Here is an 18,358-nt window from a genome sequence, read left to right as displayed (position 1 = left end):
TTGGATTTGACCACACGGGCCAGCCTTCAACCCCCCCCCCCCCATGTGCATCAATGACTGCCCATGACCCTGTCGCCGGTTCACCGCTTTTTCTTCCTTGGACCACTTTTGATAGGTACTGACCACTGCAGACCAGGAACACCCCACAAGAGCTGCAGTTTTTAACATGCACTGACCCAGTCATCTAGCCACCACGATTTGGCCCTCGTCAAAGTCACTCAGATCCTTACACTTGCCCATTTTTACTGCTTCTATGTTTCTATGTTTACTTGCTGCCTAATATATCCCACCCACTGACAGGTGCCATGGTAACAAGATTATCAGTGTTATTCACTTCACCTGTCAGTGGTTATAATGTTATGACTGATCATAAAAAAACATTCACATAATATCCCCGTAATGTTATCACAGACTATATTAACACATACAACACATAAGACATGTACTTGTAATAAGAGTGGTTAGGTCTTTTTTTTAAAAAAAATAAAAAATAACCAGTTTAGCTATGGTGTCCAAATTTGCTTAGTCAATTAAGTTATTTAGGCTGCAATAATATCCCTTTTCCATTGTGCATTGATACTGGATTTGATTTTCAAAATGTATCCAATATGTTTCAGCATTCTGTCTCCATTTCCTCATAATGATTATTTTAAGAGCCATAAAAATATGTATTATCAAAATTCTATCCTTTTTCATTAATCTTTGCAAATGTAAATGCAATAAAGCTGTCTGTAATGGTGGAATTGTCAATCCAGTTATTTCTTGGATTATATTAAATACTTTGGACCATGTCATTTTGATTTTTTTTTTACAATGCCATCAAATGTGAGACATGGATCCTTGAGCTACTGCACATGTCCACATTACTAGCATTGTTTGATCTCTAACAGGATACCATCATTAAAATTCTCAATGGTAGATTATCAGAATCATGTTTCCCTTTGGAACAGGCAATCTTCCCATCTTGCACAAGTTTGCTCAGGAAGGGGAGGCTTCTATGACTCACGGGCTGTCTACAGACTCAAGATTCTGTAGTCTATTTTAAGCGGTGATGTTGATGCTTTGTCACATATTGGTGAACCAATTTTACTGTCCTCGGTGCCCAACTGTTAATCAACAGGAAATGTTTTAATAGAACTGCATTTCCTTTTCCCATCCAACCACACTATTAGCATTCAGTGTGCATTAGTACTGCAGGTTTGTGTATGTTTGTCTACTGTTTTGTTAAATTTCGCTGATAATGCCTGATCCATCATCACAGCGTTGGCTGATGAACATTTATAGAGTTTAGGGTTCAGGGTTCAGCCTATCTAGTCTGTCCATTTTTCTGATGTAACGATGCAGACTTTGCTCAGTCTTTGGTCTTGTCTTAGATTCAAGATAGCTTAATGCATAGTAAATGTAAGTAAAATTTACTTACATTACATATTAACCTCTGACCCTCCAGTTTTAGACATTCCCTCATATGATAATTTAAATGCAAACACAAACCCTGACCTTAACCCCACTGAACTCCTTTGGGATGAATTAGAATATGAGCCAGGCCTTCTCATCCAACATGACCTCACCATGCTCTTTATGTTAATTCACAATGGTTGTGATATAGGGTGTCTGACAAGCTCATATAGGTGAGCTATATGTCCAACGGGAAGCATTACGTGACTCCCCCCGTGTAAACTGGCCACTTCTGCCAACCCCCCCGAAATACCGATAGGCCGGCGCTGAAGCAACTTCGAAAAGAAGAGTGGGCCAAAATTCTTACACAATGATGTGAGAGGCTGATAAAGTCATACAGAAAATGATTGATTCATGTTATTGCTGCTAAAGGTAGTTCTACAAGCCATTGAATCATAAGATTAACTTTTTCCACACATGGCTTCTCCATTTTGGCTTTATTTTTGTTGAATAAATCATGACACGGTGTAATAACTCATGTGTTGTTGTTCATCTAAGGTTGTATTTACCTAATTTTTAGACCTGTTAAGGAACAGAGGGTTGTTATGTCGTGATATGTAAAACCACAGAATTCAAAGAGGGTGTACTTTCTTTTTCACATGACTGCATTGTATTAGATGTAAGCTTTAGTTTCTTGGCATTAGTACTGTCTAGAAACCTGACCCTGCATCTCTATTGCAGACTTTTAATGCTGTCTCTCTTTATTATTCATGCTTAATTTTGTCCTTGTGTCAATTTCATGACAATCAAATACAATCATCAAAAGACATTTCAGTTAGAACATGGACTAAGAATTAGTGCCCCATTGATAAGGCACATATATGCGTTATGACTCAATTTCAAAGAAATTCCCACTATCTTGTGCAGTCATTCAATAATTCAGGTCTTTGTCAATAAAAAGGCTTTTTGCAACCTTTACATAAGTGTTGATTTTGATACGTGTCCTTACATGTCTGTCCGGATTGTATAAAAAGATGCTTCACTTAATCTACAGAATACCAAATATTATAATCAAGAAATAATAAAACATTTACATCTACAAATGGTCTATTTTTGAAGCATTCATAAAGAATTACATCTAATGCCTACGCAAATACCAGGCTGCACATCAGCAGCCACCTGCTGGCCAAATACTAGCAAGCAGTCGGATTTTTATTCTGCAGGGATGACATCATACCCACTTTCTATTTATAGCCATAGCTGGCGGCCATCAGAATAGAAGCTCCGATTGGGATCCCCGTTTTACCATACTACAGTCCAGTTCTTGCGAAATTGTCTTGTTTATTCAAACACGGGTAATAAATATGATTTAAATACGCATGTGTACTGATTAAGCTTTTCAGAAGTATAAACCAGAAAATGAGGAGCATGCGGAAAATAATCATGAGCCCTCCAGCCCCACCTAGCTGTATATGTAGGTAAAATGAAAAAAAAAGTCGGTTCATATTTACATTTCTTAAAGGGACACTAGCCATAACATACATTTTGAACATATGATATCTGAGTGGTCCCTTTAAATTTTCATGATTTACATTTCTTAAAGGGACACTAGCCATAACATACATTTTGAACATATGATATCTGAGTGGTCCCTTTAAATTTTCATGATTTCCACATTGAAAATGCATGGGAGGATTCTGCAGAGAACCTCAATATTCATCTGCCCCTTTTTCATCACCGGCTAATTACCATGCAGGAAATGTGTTTCTCCTGACACATGGTATACCTACAGCCAGTCACTACTTGCTCAGTGAGAGTTGCAGTGGGATCTAATATGACCTCCATGTGCATGCACAGAAAGTGCTCCCAATGTAACACTTTAATACACATTCTTTGTTTAAATGGCTAAATTGAACACTGACGTATACCTTTAATATTAAAATTATTACTTTAAGACACACAGTGGTACCCCATACTTGCTGAGCAGGGCTGGATTTCCCACTAATTACGCATTTGCCAGCTGAATCATTGAAATAACAATAAACAATTATTTTTTTACGTGTGTGTATATATATATCAGTGCGTATGTGAGATATAAATGTAATGTTACAACCAATACCTGGCAAAAAGGGAGCCCTGGCTTCTTGAATCTGTCACTGGCCTGGGGACCCATATCCAAGGAAAAGGCTGGGTGGCTTGAACTGGAAATATGGGGCTGGGCAGCAGAAGCATGGAATAGGAGGGGACAGGGTAGCCCAGTTTGTAGGTACCATGTTACACAAGGACATCCACTGGAAGCTCTTTGGAGGAGATGAGAGATCCAGCAGGGTCTTTCTAGACTCTGCTGGGATTTTCGATTACTCCCCATGCTGGCTGATCAGTGTGATCAGTGCAAGGGAGAAAGGAGGGAAGAGAGTGAGAAACAATGGTCCTCCCTCTTCCAACAAAGGAAAAAAGATAATACAATACGGTGAGCTCAGTGATGTACAAGATCTCAATCCACATTGCACTAACAGTTCAAAAAATAAAAATTATAAAATCCCTGACATCTCATTGCTCTAGCACTACATGTAAAAACTTTAACCCGCTTTCAATACCCGTAAACCCCATTAAAAATACTACCCTATAGGGTACTGAGAGATAAATGTAGCCTTGTTTCAAACGAAAGTCCTATTTTTCTTGAGAAAGAAAAACAATTCCAATTTAAGGAAAGGGTTAAAATCCTTTACAAAACACACTTTTTGTGTCTGTTTTAACTATTTATGGATAGGTGTGTCCAATGATTACTCCAGGCCTGTCTTTTTATTTCTATGCTGGCTTTGAGGATTATCAAGGGTGAATTAGGATTTGAAGTAACTTGAATGTTCCCTATACATTTGCTTGTCCGTCGGCTAGAACAATATGCCAAAGTTTCAATAACAGGCGTGCTTTAAAATGAAACCCGGGAATATAAATATTGTTACAGTATAAGTAGTCAGTAAGTTGGGAGTCAACTGACAAGTTTATTATGCAAACATCCACACCCTAACTCCTGTTGCGTTCTCATTTCTGATAAACCTGCCCATAATAAATTGAAGCTATTTTTTATTTTAATATTTTAAATTACTAAAAAGCTATTAACATTAACATTTTTTACAACTTTCAGGTAAAATTCTGTTTCCCTGGTGCAATATATATATATATATATATATATATATATATATATATATATATACATACACTTAAAAAAGAACTGTGGCATTTCAGATAAAGGCATAACTGAATCCGGCGCTAAAACCATCAATTGTGTTATGATTATTTATTATTACTACTATTATTCTTACCGTTCTGATTGACGTTATCCATATTTATATGTTTCACCTTTGATGCTGCTTCCACCTAACTGAATAGCCAGGGCATATACCATAAAGTTTATTAATATATGCTCCGAAAGCTATTAAAAACTTAATTTCCAGCATTTTGTTAACACTTTAAGCCCACAGAAACCAGGTTTTGTGGACCTATACTGCCAGGTCCCTCAACACAATTTCGGCTGTGAATCTACAAAATCTACACAGGTACCAGTGTGGAGAGCCATGACGGTATTAATAGGAAATGTATTATTTTTTTTTTAAAACAACATTTTTTCTTATAAAACGTAAGAATTATTTCATGCCCGCGGCCACATGACATATTCAAGGTGAAGGGAAATGAATGGTTTAGCTAACATTCATCAATTTCATAGTTTAATGTCCTGTATTAAGGAACATGCCGTCTTGGCATTGTGCGTGTGTCTACGGTGTCGAGCCGAGTGTATACACAGCGCACACATCACGCTAATGTAGTCTGGTGCTATGCGCATGCGCCAACAACCACGCCGACACTGTGGCTATGTTTACTCCCGAACTGTGTATGTTCCCGCCCTGGCAGTGATTGGGTTACAGCCAGTAGGGGGCGTTGCCAGCAGCGCTCCACCTCCCGCCCCCGGTGTGTGTGAGTGTGCGCTCGGGGTCCGTTGCAGGTAGTCATCATGTCCGTGTGCTCGGAGCCAGGCTTCTCCAGTGAGGAGGTTCTGAGCCTCCGCTTTCCCTTGCACCGAGCCTGTCGGGATGGGGACCTGCACTGCCTCACCTCTCTGTTGCAAGGCCCGCCTGGGAACACGGCGCAGCAGCTCGGCAAGGAGGACTCCTGCTACGGCTGGACCCCTATACACTGGGCCGCGCACTTCGGGAAGGTGACCACCGGGGTTTGGGGGTAGACTGGATACTGAGGTTATAGAGGCTGAGGACGGTGGCGGCGGGAATAGTTGGGCGAGTAGGCGGAGTTAGCGCCATTTTTTTCTGGTTCTAATCCTGACATTTATAAGTAGGGGAGGGGCCGGGAGCAGGGTCAAGTAAAACAAAGAAAAGTAGGAGGAGAGAATAGGGAGGCGTGGCCCAAGGAGGGGCGTGTTCCCACTGCCATGTACTGGGAGTGAGATCAGGCTCGGTAGACGCGGGGGGGGGGAGGAGGGATGGGAGACAAAGGCAGACTGCTCGCTGGCATGGATTGGGACAATAGCGTTAATGGGGGTGTTGAAGGTGGTTCTAGGCAAAGATAATGGGGCAAAGGAGAAAATGGGGGGTCTAGGTATCGATGAACTTAAGACAGAGTAGGAAAATAAAGATGTGTGATTGTAATTAAGGCGTGATGGTAATTAAAGCAGAGGGACTTTAGGGTCTATTCACTAAAAGGAGAGTTGTGGGTTTAACTCGCGTCACTGTAACTGGACCTTAATGTCATGAAGTCAGCGAGCAGAAACAGTAACAGAATTTGACGGCAGATAAGAATCAGTCGGTCTTTTGAGTCTGCCCATTGTTCCTCATTTAGAGACTCGGACCTTTAACGCTTCTGCTCGGTGGCTGTTCCACTCTTCTGCCACCCTCTCAGTAAAGGATAACTTAAATTACAGCTAAGCATCTTTCTTTCCTGTAAACTCTTCCTATAGTGAATAGACCCCATTGTGTCTTTCTATTTTAGTGGCCTCATTTAATTATTCTTGTATTTTGCATTTGAGTATGGCCCATTTGTAAAGGTATGATTTTCTTTCAAATCTGTTACTATATTAGTGTAAATGGGCTTTATTCAGAGAGAGAGAATGAAAAACAAAACAAAAATGTGGCCCTGGGGGAGGGGAAAGTGCGATGAGCGGGATCGGTGCAGTACAAGAATAGACGAGCGATGGTTAATGTCTTCGATGCCCCAATAAAGTGTTCTGTGATCGCAGACGGCGGCTGTGCAGGATCTATGTTATTACATTACATGCTGTATAGCGTTAAAGCAGCCCCAGGTTTGCTACAACAGCTGTGGAAAATCTCCACCCATGTGCTACCGACTTTATTATGTTTGGAGAGCCCGCGTGGCATTAACATCTTGAACCTTCTGTGGCAGTAGGAATCCTACAAGCTTTCGGCTTGCGCCAGTTCAGTCATGGCTTCCTGTCTGTATTTACCAAAGTTCCAAGCGGGGCTTTCCAGTCCTCCTCCGTTCCCAGGAATGTTTGCCTCCACTCCCCCTGGCCATTAATTCTCCTCAATTACCATATTGATGGAAGACCAGATAAAAACAGCATTCACACTTGATGAAAATCTTATTCAGAAGTCCAACAACCAACATGCTCTTAACTCCATGCTATAGAAGTAAAATCATATCGGATCTGTCACCTTTCTCCCAAACTTATGATTGTTTACCGCAAATAATGGTGTTTTTAACAATTGGCTTTGGTGGGTTACATATGGTTAATATCATAACCATTACTTATGCTTTAAAACATGATATATTTTCTTAGCCAAAGTCTTCTGCAGAAAGTATTGGTTGCGTTTACTAAATCCTACATGTTGTTTATTGTATTCATTAAAAAACACTTATGTAATAAATTTGAATGTTTGAGATGGTAACAGTTGAAATGTCCTTCAGGGAAAAGGTAATGAAATGTTACTGTTGGCCCCAATTTGTAGGAGTCCATCTGTCCTTTGTATGCATAGAAAATACATTTATAGCCCTATAAATTAATTCATTTTGTCTTGTTCATGTAGTTGGAGTGCCTTATTCAACTTGTCGGAGCCGGCTGTTCGGTAAACGCCAGCACCACACGGTTTGCCCAAACTCCTGCGCACATCGCCGCGTTTGGAGGCCATCCCCATTGCCTTTTGTGGCTGATTCAAGCTGGCGCTCTTATAAATAAACAGGTACATTGTTAATGCAGATGTTTAGGATCTTCTAATGTTGTTAAACTGACACTCTAGTCTTATTTTTCATGTTAAATTAATACAGAAGACCATTTTGCATCTGATTGGCTGCTGCTACTTCTACTCATTTCATTAGTTTAAAGGACTAAACCAGGGGTTCTCAAACTGCGGCCCTCCAGCTGCTGCAGGACTACATCTCCCATAATGCTCCTTCAGCTAAGGGGCTGGCTGAGGAGTATGGGAGATGTAGTCCTGCAGCAGCTGGAGGGCCGCAGTTTGAGAACCCCTGGACTAAACTGTATATTTGCATGTAACATTATATATATATATATATATATATATATATATATATATATATATATATATATATATATATATATATATATATATATATATATATATATATATATAATTGAGATAATGTACAGAAATGCTTTTTTTCTCCATGTAAATCTACGCGTTTACGTGTTTGATGAGCTGTCAATACTCACTCTAATTTTGATGCAGTGCTACAACTAGTACCGCTGACAATATTCATTGGATCTTTGCCTCTGTACATTATTTAAGCCTTTATTTTGCACTATATGGTAATATTGTTCCAGATAATATTAAAGATACTTTGTACTTAAACCGGCAGTTCTTTTTGCTGCGGTTGAGTGAGCGAAGACCTGGTGAGCCCAGGACTCCCGTCAGCGTTAATGACTGATGGCTTAAAACTAATCAGTTTGTCTTTGTCAATTCTCGTCTTGTCATACACTTTGAATATAGGTATTGTATTAAGCACTGTGTAAATTGTTGGCACTATATAAATAAAAGATAATAATAACATGCAGTAAACTGGCTGTGATGTTAATCAAAAGTAGGCTGTGTCTTGTTAGTTTGTTACTCATCCCTTTTGCATGTTGATTAATATCAACCTTTCTTCTTATGTTGAAAGAATTGTCAGCTTATGGTGGACTATGTAGTTTTAAATGCGAGAGCTATTGTGAAGGGCCAACATTAGTGAGTTTCTCCAATAAGAAGGCCCAAGTTTGCCCTATAATGCATACATGAATGGGTTAAGAGACTTTGGAGGAACTTTATCGATGTACTATATCTTGATACAGAGCCGGCCAAGCTCTTCCTGCATAAAAATCTCATTGGGTTTGTACCTTAACGTGTAATGAAGTCCTGGCACTGAAAACTATCATGTCAATTTACACCTTGCATATTTTTTGTTCTCTTCTTAGGATTATGTAGGGGAGACCCCTGTACACAAAGCAGCAAGGGCTGGTAGTATGGACTGCCTAAAGGCCCTGGTGGCAAATGGAGCAGAAATCAAGTATGTATTTTTGATTTACTATTTTTTTTCCCTTTTCTTTTATATGATGTTACTAGAATTAGCCTAAACACACAGAGATATTTATTATCATTAAGAAGCACGTAACTTCTCCCCCTGAATTTAGACTGTTTTGGACCAAATAAAATAGTGTATAATGTCTCTAGTATACCACTAGCCAACCGCAGCCACTCAACTATCTCTGGGTTACGAGTGCCATCTTTCTTGGCTAGCTGATCATACAAACAGGGCATTGATCAAACACTAAGGCCGAAGTCTGACATCCCTGTCCTTTATTGTTTATAGATAGGATTGTAGCCCTTTCCTCCTCCTGCTAACATGGAGTGGAGTTAAAATAAGTCCCCCAATCTCCTTAATAGTTAGGATACATGCATTACTGTAAAAGTAATGTGTTTTATATATCTATATATTGTTTTAGCATTGTCATCTTGATGTATTTTCTATGTGTTTTTTCACATTACATGTGCTTTTCTCCTTCAGCAGCTTGTATAGTGAACGGTTTCTAGACCTATTTGTGAACACCACCATTAATATTGATAGAACCACAGTGCATGTTTTCTCCTCATTAATGCTGCAAACATTTGAAGAATGACGGCACACAGTGAGTTGCTAAAAAGTGAGCTGTTTTGTATTTGTTCATGGTTTGGATCTGTGGTCCATTGGGTGGGCATAGCGTTGCTTTTCTGAAGTGTTCATGCAATTCCAGCCTCTCGCTTTCACTGTTAGTAGGGATTTTTTTTTTATTGATGCTCTGAAACCTACTGTAATTCAGTAATCTCAGAGTACTTTAATTTGGGTGATTATATTAACCTTTTCATGCATAAAACATCCAAACGTTGCACTTTTATTAATGAATGCAGCATATATATAATAAAGTGCTTAAATCACTATTGACAGTTGACGTGCACACTCTCACTTTCTGTGTTGTCACGTTTTGGTAAATGACAATAGGCAACAAGATTCGTTTTGTGAATAATAATAACGAGGATTGTGTAATAACTCATTATATTGATATAAACACCGCCCTGTCAACTAATAAAAAGTCTATCTATAGGATGATGTCAAACTCTAGGGCAGGGGCCATTGTGCCAAATACCAAAAGGAACCAAATTTCCTTCTCAAAATAATATAATTTGGAAAACCTATATGCAGTTGTGTAGTGTGGTGTGTCACACTTGACAAGATTAGAAATATAGAATCTGATGGCAGATAAGAGCCATTCGGCCCATCTACTCTGCCCGTTTATTTCCAGACATGTAAAGACTCGGACCTTAATCAGCCGTTGGTCTTGTCTCAGATTCCGCGTAGCTATATGCCTGTCCCATGCATGTTTAAATCCCTTTGTTGTATTAAGGCTCTACCACTTTTGCTGGGACGCTGTTGCACTTATCCACCACACACTTGGTGTGCTTATGTTAAGCTTCTAAAACCTTTCTCCTCTTGAAATAAACTTTCCTCCTGTATTTTATTCAATAAATGTATTTAATTGTTTAATTTGTAGTGCTGACCCATTCAAAGAAGAAATCTTTGGAACCTTTAATTTCACTAGTCCACAGGCAGGCTTAATATAGTGATTTATATTAACATGAGGACACTGGATAATATTGTTTTACGCCATTTACAAATATTTCCCAAGCAAAGGAGGCTTCAGGAATTGCTGTGCATAATAACCAAAAACTGGAGACTTTTTTTGAGTCCTTTTTTGTTGTTCTTGTTTGTTTTGTTTAACACGCAGGTCATATGCATTTCCTGTGGCAATAATGCTGCACATAGTTTAATTTAAGAGAATCGGGCTGCTGCTGTCCTATCTGGAATCGCCTAATTCATTCTAATTTGTTTTTCCTGGAAACGTTTTCAAAACAACTTCACTTCTGTGTTCTTGGACTTCTTACCATCTATGATGGCTGCGGTATATTTTTTTCCCCAGTTGTATTTCCATTAAATTTTTTTCTTCAATATTATGCTCTTTCTGATGTCACAGAATTCAGGTACATTTTGATTACTTATTGGAAAACAAGAACTTCATCTGGATAGCATTCTATCTTTTTTTTTTTCGAGATTTTTATTCTCCTTTATCTTAACATTTTTTATTGTTTTTCTTTTGATTTTACACTATTTTTTTTTCTAAATATGAAAGCCATCTAAAATGCCCATGGCAAATGTTAAATCTTTATAACTAAAGTGTAAAATACCTTTTCACTAATGATACTTTCCATAAAATATATAGGGGGTGATATTCCACCCCCACCACCACCACCACCACCACCACCACCACCATCATAACATATGCTGTGTGTGCTTTTCAAAAAATATGTACACCTGCAGGATAGACGTTATCATTAACGGAGAAATGGTAAAAAGGGCCTTATTTGCAGAGACTAAAACAACCGGCCCGGCAATATAAACTCTCCCCACCCCTTCATTCTGTAGTATTTCTAGCGGTCATTTTGGCTTTTCAACAACTTTGAAAATGCAACAAAATATACTCTGTTGCATTAAAGAAAAACAAAAAGTAACCAAAGATCTCATTTACACACGTTTTATTTGTTTCTATTTCCTCCCTGTTCTTGTGAGAAAGCACTTTTTCAGCCACCAAGCTCTGAATTTTACTATGTTATGGATTCCTCTAATTGAGAGCTCTGGTTTAGCGTTTCTCGTTATATCCCTTGTTTTCTTTATCCTTGCCCGATTCAGATCAGTTTGTTGATTGCAGTTTCTTCTTGGCCTTGCGGGCCTTTTTTGCACCCCTGCAAACCGAATGCTATGGTACTAGTCTGATGGGTACTTACTTTGGCAAATGCCTCTACTTTCTGTTCCCACCCTCGCTTACCACTAAGCTGCGAAAGAGGTCAGCTACTCGATTCTCAAGGTGGACAACAATATGCCCATCTGTTGCTGGCTGGCGGCTTTCCTTTTTTTACCATCAGAAGCATGCAGAGGACAAACGTTGGACACCTATCAATCAGGATGGTTTTTGATTGGATTTGTCAATTTTTTTTTTATTCGGGACTCTGTCTCCTTTTTTCACTTTTGGTGCCCAATCAAAGGCCTCTTGTCCTATTTTATGGCGTTCTATATTTTGACCTTGGCTGCAGTTTTAGTTTCCTTCCGACTCCCTTGGTTTGGCCTTCCAGCTATTCTTCGTTTGGGCTTGGTTTTGTTGACTACAAGTTTTCTCGCTCCTTTGGAACAGTCTAGTTAGGAAACTACCAATGTCACAGTCTAACTAGTCTTGACCCTAGAACTTCCTCGCTTGTAGACTCCTACTGTCTGTTAGTTGGCAAACTCCTTGCTCCAACTGAGTATCCAGAGGCTCAACCAAAAGGTGGACATGGCTGTTGCAGGTTAAATCCCTGCCTCTAAATGAGGAAGTTCTTGTTTTCGATTCAGTGTAGAGACTAATCCTTACGCTCTTAGCGTACATTTTTGCAGTGGTTTCTTTGTTAACTACTTCCACTGAATCGATGTTAGAACACTTCCTTGTAACTCAATGCATCTTCGTCTTCCAAGCCAAGTCATCCCGTCTTCTGGGTATGGATTCCTCTGTGTCTTTGCCCTAAACACTTTTAGTTTTCATGGTTTTGACCAGGCTATATCCATAAAATGGTCTGTTTTATCTTCACTTGATCTTGTCCTTTTACACTAAAGTCTAAATCTTGTTCCCACCTTTACTTGGCGCCGAAAAAAAGCAAATCATTTTCTGCTTACTGCTTCTTTTTCTGTGACTTTCTTTACAATATTTTTTCATCGTAATTCCATACATTATGGAGTTTGGCATTTTAGAACTGCTGAATTTCATGGTAGTTCTCTATTCCTGGCACGAAGATTTCTTGTTCACTAAATCAGAAAGAGCTAACTAGCGCACCATTTATATAACCCGTTGGGTTTTTCCTTCTTCGCTCTTCATCCAAAGTTCCTACACATCCTTTTTGATTCCAACATTATCTTTTGCGCGGTGCGGCTGGGTCCTGTTGGTACATATCTTCGTTATTCCCGGGGCTATTTAATTCCTCCTGGTGCAGCCATGTTCTCTTACACAGCTTGTCCAGCATTAATATTAAACTGTCTGTGTCAAATTTCTATGCCACGTACTTTGACACCAAATAACTCGTACACTGTGTTTGCAGCATTAATCTCAGGAGTAATCACTGTTCTGTATATTTCCGTTGAAATAAACCCCAGTTCCCTATGAATATCTTGTTAACTACACAATCGAGCTTTGATCAGGGTAGAATTGTGTTTTTCTTTAATCCAAAACAACGAACGCTCCAAGCGTAGCAAGTGCTCTTAATTGTTAATATACATATTCAGTTAACACAAGCGTTTCCAGTGTTTTAAACACAAAATAGGGGAGGGGGGGACCTTTTTAAGTTGGTCGCATTGGACTACTAGACACAATTGTTGCTTGTACCCGGGCACTCTTTGTGTATACAGATGTGCTTTGAAATCGTAATGTTACCTGGAATGATGTGATCCCTTCTATGATAAGTTTCCTGTTTTATTTTTTCTGTAACTTGCCATGTCCCTCTTTGAACTAGAGGTTTTTTTTAAACTGTGAAAACTACACGTGTCAATGTTTTACAGCTACGTAATTCGAATTGACTTGATTTTTTCAAGTAATCCTAGAAAGGGGAGCATCCCAAATAGAAACTGCTGAAACTGCCACAGGTGCTCATCCGAAAACCTTACAGTTGTGGCAATGAGTGTTCAGTATCGCTTCCTTTCTGCACACAAGGCATACTGTTGAGGTATTTGTTGCGGTGATTGGTTTTAATGCTAATTTAGGAATTCCATTCTAGAATTTTTATTTAGACTTTGCATGCATGTGTTACCCTAATATACAGTACAGTCTCCACTGTATCAGTTAAACTAACTACTGCTAAGGTCAGAGTAGCCTTATCTCGTTGATTCTTAATGTAAAAGCAGGCAAATGTGGTACGTTTTTATTTAAATTGTCTGAAAGCATTCGCTGACATTAGTGAGCAATGATTCATGCCTGAATCAGACTGAAAAGAGCTACTTTGCTCCCCTTTGCCTTTTCCTGAAGTTAATATACAATATAATGAAATGAAGCTTAATATTGGATGCACTAATGTGTAACTATTTCATATCTTACAAGGTCCGTACGGCAGGGGGATAAAACTTAACAAGAGTTCTGATTTGGCTTTCTTTGTGGTCTACCTTGTTTCTGGGTACGTGGATTTGACATCATGAATGAGGGACGCCCTATTAAATATGTACATTTCACAGTCTTACTATGGTCTGACAGCTTGGCCTGGCTACTAATGACCTGCAAGCAAGAATGCCAGTCCTTTGGGGGTTTTGTATGTGAAAACTACTTCTTGCTTGAAGCTTTTCTTCATCTTTGTGATTTAAAGATGTTTGCTAGTTCGATAATCCACATCCATGTATTGTACTCCAAATCAAAGCCATTTCATTCTTCATTAACTCATTAGATCATCTACATCCCTCTATTATACCGATCTAGAGATCAAAGCCATCTTATTTGCTGTAAAAAGTGAGAATCTAACTCTTTGCTCGCTTCCCTATTTGAATAAGACACTCCATCGTTTTGGCCATAATATCTTCCTGACATGCTTTATTCTGATTGACATAAACAATTTTTCTTGCTTTTAAGACACATACAGCCAAGCAAATAAATAAAAAAAAAAATGGTAAATGTGGTGGTGGCGGCTGATGCTTTGTAATGTAAACACCTTCAAAATCCTTCCACAAATTCAAGCCGTTAATTTTGTCTTTAAGCTGTTTGTCTTACTGAGTCTGAATTGTCTTTCATCCACCGACTTTGTATTTTCTGTAATAACATAGAAATGGGATTTGAAGGCAAACTCAAATTTTAAGATGTCCTCGGCTACCCCGTGCATGTTAAATTCACTATTAACCTCTCCTTCTCATGCTACAAAAATCTGATCGCGCATAAATTAAGCTTCCCCTTTTGGAGAGAGAAAAATGAAAACATAGAATTGTATGCTTGCTAAAATCTACGTTTACTTATACTTTATTGGAAGGACAAAATAGCCAAATGATTGCTTACGTCTAATATTCCGGTAAAACCGAGCCACTAGTGCATGGTATACTACAAAAATAATTGGCACTAGATTAAATTACAGAATATGAGCTTGTTGATTGGCCAATATTTTCTTTTATTTAGGGGTGTATGCTGATACTATTGCTTTTGATGGCTGTACAAATTATTCCATATATCAATTTATTATTGGCACATGCAATCTTTACCCATCATATGCATTCTTAATGTCCATATTAAACCATTTTAGTTGAGGATTTAGTCTATTTCCTTCCTGTGGCAGTCAACCCATTACCTGGAGCCCCCAAAATAGTTTTGATAATTTCCATTGCTAAGGACATTGAGTGATTTTTCAGGGTTACACAAGAATTTTCTTTGGTCAAAAACAAGTGCAATCCCTTTTATAACACAATAGTGTTTAATAGTTTTAATTGGGCTTTTCTCAAAGTGTTTCTGTATTTCCAGTGGACCCTGAAATGGAGAATTTTGTGAACCTGTGGAGTAGAGAAATGCAACATAATCTGAACGGAACCTGGAGTTAGTCTTTTAAGGTTCCATTAAAAGATGTTCAGTTGCTGAAGGTTTCATTCTGTCCAGGAAATAAAGCCTTAGGGTTGGTTTTACTTTTTGTCTCTTTTACACCTGTCTTCATATTAAAGGGAAATTCCACGACGTGCTGAGATTTTGTTCCAGCACAGTGACATGAAGCAGTGCCAACCATGCAAACGTTCATGTTCACCAACTATTTTAAGATGAAATGAAAGTATATGACCAGGCAGTCGATAACTGGTGTAGCCAGGACCTAAGCAGCCATACTACAGTCCGTAGAGCATTTTATTTACATGAGGTGTAGCAGTTCATGTGGAAGATGCCCGTTTCCCCCGTTGCATTTTCAGCCAACAATTTTAACAAGTCATGTTTTGTGCCCTAGCCCCCTTTAGTGCCGCCTTTATAATAAGCGGTCATCTACTTTGAGATTTTAGTTCGCAGTTGCTATGAATGTGGGCAAAACAAAAATTCCTTAAATAGGAATCCATCCATCGGCTGACTGCCTGCTCTACATGATTCCTTACAGTTTCATCTCTGACCATTCGTTTTACCCATATTTGCCAAAGAATCTTATTGATTTATCTTGTAGGCACATCTGTGCCAACAGTGAAAAGCCAATCAACTCTCTTACCCTTACTCTTTTAATGAGCTAAACATATTGGGGGGGGGGGCTTCTACTAAAATTAGATTAAGATAAATTCCTTAATTTTAAAGCTTCTCAATCTTTTTGGTTCATTCCTTGTTTCGTTCTGTCCATCTGATTTTTGTTTTTTTCCCCTGTCTCAATGCAATGAGCTTGGTTTGCATCCAGCATCTTCTATTGAGGCGCGCTTCTGCACTGCTACTACAGTAAGACGACTCAACTCTCATATACTCCCCCATTAATGATGTCAAAGACTACATATTGTACCACAAAAAAAAGCCATATAAATACCATAGACCATTAACAGTTCTGCATACAAAGTGTTTGTTTGCTTAGTAAGTAGCTAGATAGTGGTATGAGCAAAGCAAACATAATATCTGTTGTCTGAAGTGTGTTTTAAAACTAGGGACTTCAGGCATCTTTGAGAATATTAGGGGAAGTCTTCAAACTTTTTTAATGAATCTTTGATTTTATGTATAATTTGGAGAATAGCATATTAATTTTATAAATTATGTTGCAGCATTAGGTGCTAGCTGTATTTTAATGAACACAGTTGCAATTAGGCCCCTTTGCTGCTGGAGAGCCTACTAATGAGTGATGATTTGGCTAGAGGCCCCTCCAGTAGGAAAGGAGAGCTCTGTAAAGCTTATTGTTTCGCTTCGCTCTCAGATAGCCACTGATGGCTTTCATCATGCGACATACAGCATCTAATTCAAGTCTTTGTTACACAGCTTTAGGAATGCCAGTGGCTTGGCTGCAGCTGACCTTGCACACTCCCAGGGTTTTCAAGAGTGTGCTCAGTTCCTCCTAAACCTCCAGAACAGTCAACTCAACGGTTTCTATTTTAGTAGCTCCTTAAATGGGGTGCACCAGAGTGTGCCGTCCAACCATTTCAATGGGGGAGCCAATCGCAAAAGGTCTTTCCATGATGTGGAGGCTTCATCTGTTAAGAAACCTAGAACTGAAGGTGCGTGTTAGTTTATCTGTTGATCTTTCTGGTTTGTTTTGTTTTTTTTGTTTTTTTTTTTTATAAATTTTGTAGTGCTACCATCATGTTGAAAGTTCTAAAAACAAATGCAGATCATGGTACTTTTTTTGTAAGGTATAGGGGCAACCATTCATTTTATATGTATTTATTTTAAAAAGGTTATGTAAGAACCTTTTTTTTTTTTTCTCTGGAACCTGTCTTCCCTACAATTTATTTGACATTAGTATCATAGAACATGCATAATATAGAGAACAAAACTAGTTTTTGATGGTACAGATACAAGCAGTCTTTCTCGTGTTGATAAATGAAGATTGCCTTCATACTGTTCATATTTCTTCCCTTCTCTTTAGTAAATGGCGCGGAATATTCACTTGTGACAGGGCACATGGAGGACGATGTTGAGAGCATGCATGTAGAAAATCACCCGGTGGAGATATCAGGTGGGATTGGGCAGCTTGCTGACAGCTGCTGCAAGACTCAGATGCTTGAAGATCTGAAACCACAGGAGACAGTGTCTATTAGACCTTCAGATGCTGATATTTGCAAATTGTCTGCAATGCAAACTCCTTTTCGTTGCATCAGTCAATATGCTTATTTTTAAAATGTCCTTTTGTGGGGGGGGGGGGTACAGACCTTCCTAGTCATTAACAATTGGACCATGGCTTCATATCAAATAAGTAAAATAGTTTGGGCGTAGTCTTTATTGCACTCTTAATGAAAATAATCCCAGCTTTTAACATTTTTAAAATACACACACACACACTTTATAGCTATTCCCTAGTAATGGCCCGTTAAATGTTGGTTTGCATCTAATGTTACGTTACTGATCAGTAGATTAAATTTACTATATAATATATATATATATTTTTTTTATAATTTACTGAAAAAGGATGGAATATAGTAAATGTGTGCCTGTTTCTATATGAACTCCTTGTATAGTGAAACAATACTACATAAATTATTGTAATGTTAGTGTTTGACATGAAACATACACACAAAATAATTAGCGGTTTTAGGATTACTTGGTCTAGTCCTCTACATAAAAACAATTTGATACAGGTCCGATTTATTACCAGTAACAGACCCTTTTTATGCAAGTTATGACTATATTTGTGTATTATTCACAAAGTTTATTAAATTGTTTGAAAGGTCAATAATTTTTATGTATGGTAGTATGTAAATAAAAATAAAT

General features: G+C 38.5%; 1 protein-coding gene across 1 annotated transcript; it reads left to right on the top strand.

Moving 5' to 3' along the window:
- The first annotated feature begins 5,404 nt into the window (after positions 1-5,404).
- Positions 5,405-17,767, top strand: LOC149299953 (ankyrin repeat domain-containing protein 10-like). The gene is made up of 5 exons (XM_089485951.1): positions 5,405-5,608; positions 7,449-7,601; positions 8,831-8,922; positions 16,910-17,145; positions 17,517-17,767. Exons 1-5 carry the CDS (start codon positions 5,405-5,407, stop codon positions 17,765-17,767), a joined length of 936 nt encoding a protein of 311 aa, XP_089342077.1.
- Positions 17,768-18,358: the final 591 nt, after the last annotated feature.

The sequence above is a fragment of the Sceloporus occidentalis genome, unplaced genomic scaffold (assembly GCF_023333645.1).
Source record: "Sceloporus occidentalis isolate IW3139 unplaced genomic scaffold, rSceOcc1.0.p SCAF_27, whole genome shotgun sequence".
Classification (NCBI taxonomy): domain Eukaryota; kingdom Metazoa; phylum Chordata; class Lepidosauria; order Squamata; family Phrynosomatidae; genus Sceloporus; species Sceloporus occidentalis.
Note: the sequence above shows the minus strand (reverse complement) of the source record. Positions and strands in the feature narration are given on the sequence as shown.

Bases quoted from the DNA above. Each gene is read 5' to 3' on its own strand.
- LOC149299953 (XM_089485951.1), top strand. From the start codon at position 5,405: ATGTCCGTGTGCTCGGAGCCAGGCTTCTCCAGTGAGGAGGTTCTGAGC. The intron at 5,609-7,448 runs GTGACCACCGGG...TTGTTCATGTAG, and splicing joins GGGCCGCGCACTTCGGGAAG to TTGGAGTGCCTTATTCAACT. The intron at 17,146-17,516 runs GTGCGTGTTAGT...CCTTCTCTTTAG, and splicing joins TAAGAAACCTAGAACTGAAG to TAAATGGCGCGGAATATTCA.